Below are 2,930 nucleotides of genomic sequence, written 5' to 3' on the forward strand. Positions count from 1 at the left end.
GGGACACTCCACAGTGGCCCCCGCCCCTGGGACACTCCACAGTGGCCCCCGCCCCTGGGACACTCCACAGTGGCCCCCGCCCCTGGGACACTCCACAGTGGCCCCCGCCCCTGGGACACTCCACAGTGGCCCCCGCCCCTGGGACACTCCACAGTGGCCCCCGCCCCTGGGACACTCCACAGTGGCCCCCGCCCCTGGGACACTCCACAGTGGCCCCCGCCCCAGGGACACTCCACAATGGCCCCCGCCCCAGGGCGCTCCACAATGATCCCCGCCCCAGGGCGCTCCACAATGATCCCCGCCCTGGGACACTCCACAATGATCCCTGCCCCAGGGCACTCCACAATGATCCCCCACACCACCCCTTCCCCGGCTCACTTGGCTCTGATATCTTCCAGCTTCTCTTTCCGCCTCTCCTCCGCAATTTTCTTCATCTCCTCTTCCTGCAGTTTCTGGTGAATCAGCGACAGCTCCTGGCCCTGTTTCCTCCTCTGCTTCTCCCGCTCTATCTCGTCCTTCTTCTCGCGTTCCTCTCGTTCTAGCTGTCGCTGCTTCATCAGCTCTTCCAGCCTGCGAAGGGGGGGAGGGGGGCGGTGAACAAGCAAGGCTTAACATTCGGGCCAGTACAGACAGCGACCCCCCACCCCCAACACCCTCCGAAACCCCACCCCTCTCCAAACAACCACAAGACAAGATGGCAGCCGCGCGATAGAAAATTTCCCGCTTCCTGCACAGCTTCTTCCCCACCTCTGCCCATCTCTGAAGCTTCATGCTCGAGCAGGGACTGCATTTCCTTCGTGCAGGAAGGAGTCACCTCTCTAACCTGGCACACAGTGAGATCCCACCAGCCGCTGGCTGTGCCGACCGAAACCCTGGGAGGCACGTTTGGCCATGGGAGTACGGCACCAAATCTGGTGTCCGAGCACCCCAGCGCCACAGGTCAAACTGGTGAGAGAGACTACACCAATTCTGCTTTCGCAGTCGCACACTGAAACATGAGTATGGAGCACGAGTAGGCCGTTTGGCCCCTCGAGTCTCTGCTGCCCGTGGAAATGATCATGGTGGGCCAATCCGATTGTAACCTCCAATCCACACCCATCCACGCACTGCCGTCTCAAAAGGCAAGGAGTCTACTTCCACAGAGATAGCGAGAACTGCTGATGCTGGAGTCAGAGATAACATAGTGTGTGGAGCTGGATGAACACAGCAGGCGAGGGAGCATCAGAGGAGCAGGAAAGCTGATGTTTCAGATCGGGACCCTTCCACTGCCTTTTCAGGAACAGAGTCCCCAAAACAAATCACGATCTGACTGTAAAGATTTCTGTTATCGCTGTTTTAAACAGACGAGCCTCTCCCCTTTCTAGTTCCTCCCACAGGAGGAAACATCACTCTGTTATAGGAAGGATATTACTTAAGCTGGAGAGGGTTCAGAAGAGATTTATCAGCATGTTGCCGGGAATGGAGGGTTTGAGTTATAAGGAGAGGCTGGATAAGCTGGGATTGTTTTTCACCGTAGGAGGTTGAGGGGTGGCCTTATAGAGGTTTAGAAAATCATGAGGGGTCTAGATAAGGTGAATAGCAGCCATCTTTTCCCTAGGGTGGGGGATTACAAGACTAGGGAGCACATTTTTCAGGTGAGAGGGAAATGATTTAAAAAGGACACAAAGGGCAATTTTTTAAAATTACACAGAGGGTGGTTCGTGCAAGGAATGAACTTCCTGAGGAAGTGGCGGATGTGGGTACAGTTACAGCATTTAAAAGACATTTGGATAAGTAGATGAATAGGAAAGGTTTGGAAGGATATGGGCCAGGAGCAGGCAGGCAGGACTAGTTTAGTTTGGGATTACAATAGGAATTTCTTGCCCCAAAACTGAGTGTAGCTCTCGGCTATTTCAGGAGCGGTTCAGGGTTGACATGCATCACTGTGGGGTCACATGTAGACCAGATCGGGGAAGGAAGGCAGATTTCCTCCCCCTCAATGGACATTAGTGAACCAAAGGGGGTGGGGGTTTAAGGTAATTGACAGGGCTCGCCCACAAATTCGAATCTCGCCAGCTGGGATTTGAAGTGGTGAACCTGACTTCGCCAACAGCGAGCAGTCAAAGGCCCGACAGCGGGGCTTAAACCGCCCACACACCTTGCAGGCCCTGAGCCTCAGCAGCGGGAGACGAGAGGGGCCTGTCGGGGAGGCCAGACAGAAAGTTGGGGAAGCATTGTAAAGGGTGTTGGTGAGACCACACCTGGAGTACGGTGAACGGTTCGTCTCCCGTTATTTGAGAAAAGGACATAATTGCATTGGAGGCAGCTCAGAGAAGGCTCATTTAGCTGATTCGCGGGATGAAGGGGTCTGTGTCAATGAGGAAAGCTAGGATAGGTTGGGCATGCATCCACTGGCGTTTTCAGGAACGAGTGGTGACCGAAATGAGGTGCACACATTTTCGGAGAATGGTCCACAGGCAGGGAGCCAGATTACCTTTTGAGCTGCTCCTTCTTCTCCTCTTCGGAAAGGGAAGTGTTACGTTGGATTTGGCTGGAGTTTTCTGTCGGGAAGAAGCAAAGAAGAGGATTCAGCTCGACATCACAGAGACGCTGCTGCAGCGTCAGTGCGGAATGTCAGGACAGAATTCACCTTTCACAGTAATGAGCTGGAACGGTTAGTCTGTCGGAGAGCACGCCAGACCCCAACCCACCGCTTTAGTAATCACAACGCAACAACACAAGGCCATTCAGCCCCTTCTCAAAGTTGTGTCACAGAAACAGGAGGAGCACAGTGAGACCGTCTCAAAACTCATCTCTTGAGCTGACCCTCGCTCCCCCAGTGCTGACCTTCCGGCAGTGCGGCGCTTCCTCAGCGTCGACCCTCCGACGCTCCCTCAGCACTGACCCTCCGACAGTGCGGCACTCCCTCAGCACTGACCCTCCGACAGTGC

General features: G+C 55.1%; 1 protein-coding gene across 1 annotated transcript in view; it reads right to left on the minus strand.

Moving 5' to 3' along the window:
• Positions 1-2,930, minus strand: part of ubxn1 (UBX domain protein 1) — an 8,370-nt gene that overhangs the window by 4,213 nt on the left and 1,227 nt on the right. Inside the window, exons 3-4 of the mRNA XM_020524424.2 lie at positions 2,474-2,540; positions 379-570 (exon numbers count right to left, since the gene is read on the minus strand). Coding sequence (XP_020380013.2) covers positions 379-570; positions 2,474-2,540 — 259 coding nt within the window. The remainder of the gene's footprint in view (positions 1-378; positions 571-2,473; positions 2,541-2,930) is intronic.

Source organism: Rhincodon typus, chromosome 43 (genome assembly GCF_021869965.1).
Source record: "Rhincodon typus isolate 14 chromosome 43, sRhiTyp1.1, whole genome shotgun sequence".
NCBI lineage: Eukaryota > Metazoa > Chordata > Chondrichthyes > Orectolobiformes > Rhincodontidae > Rhincodon > Rhincodon typus.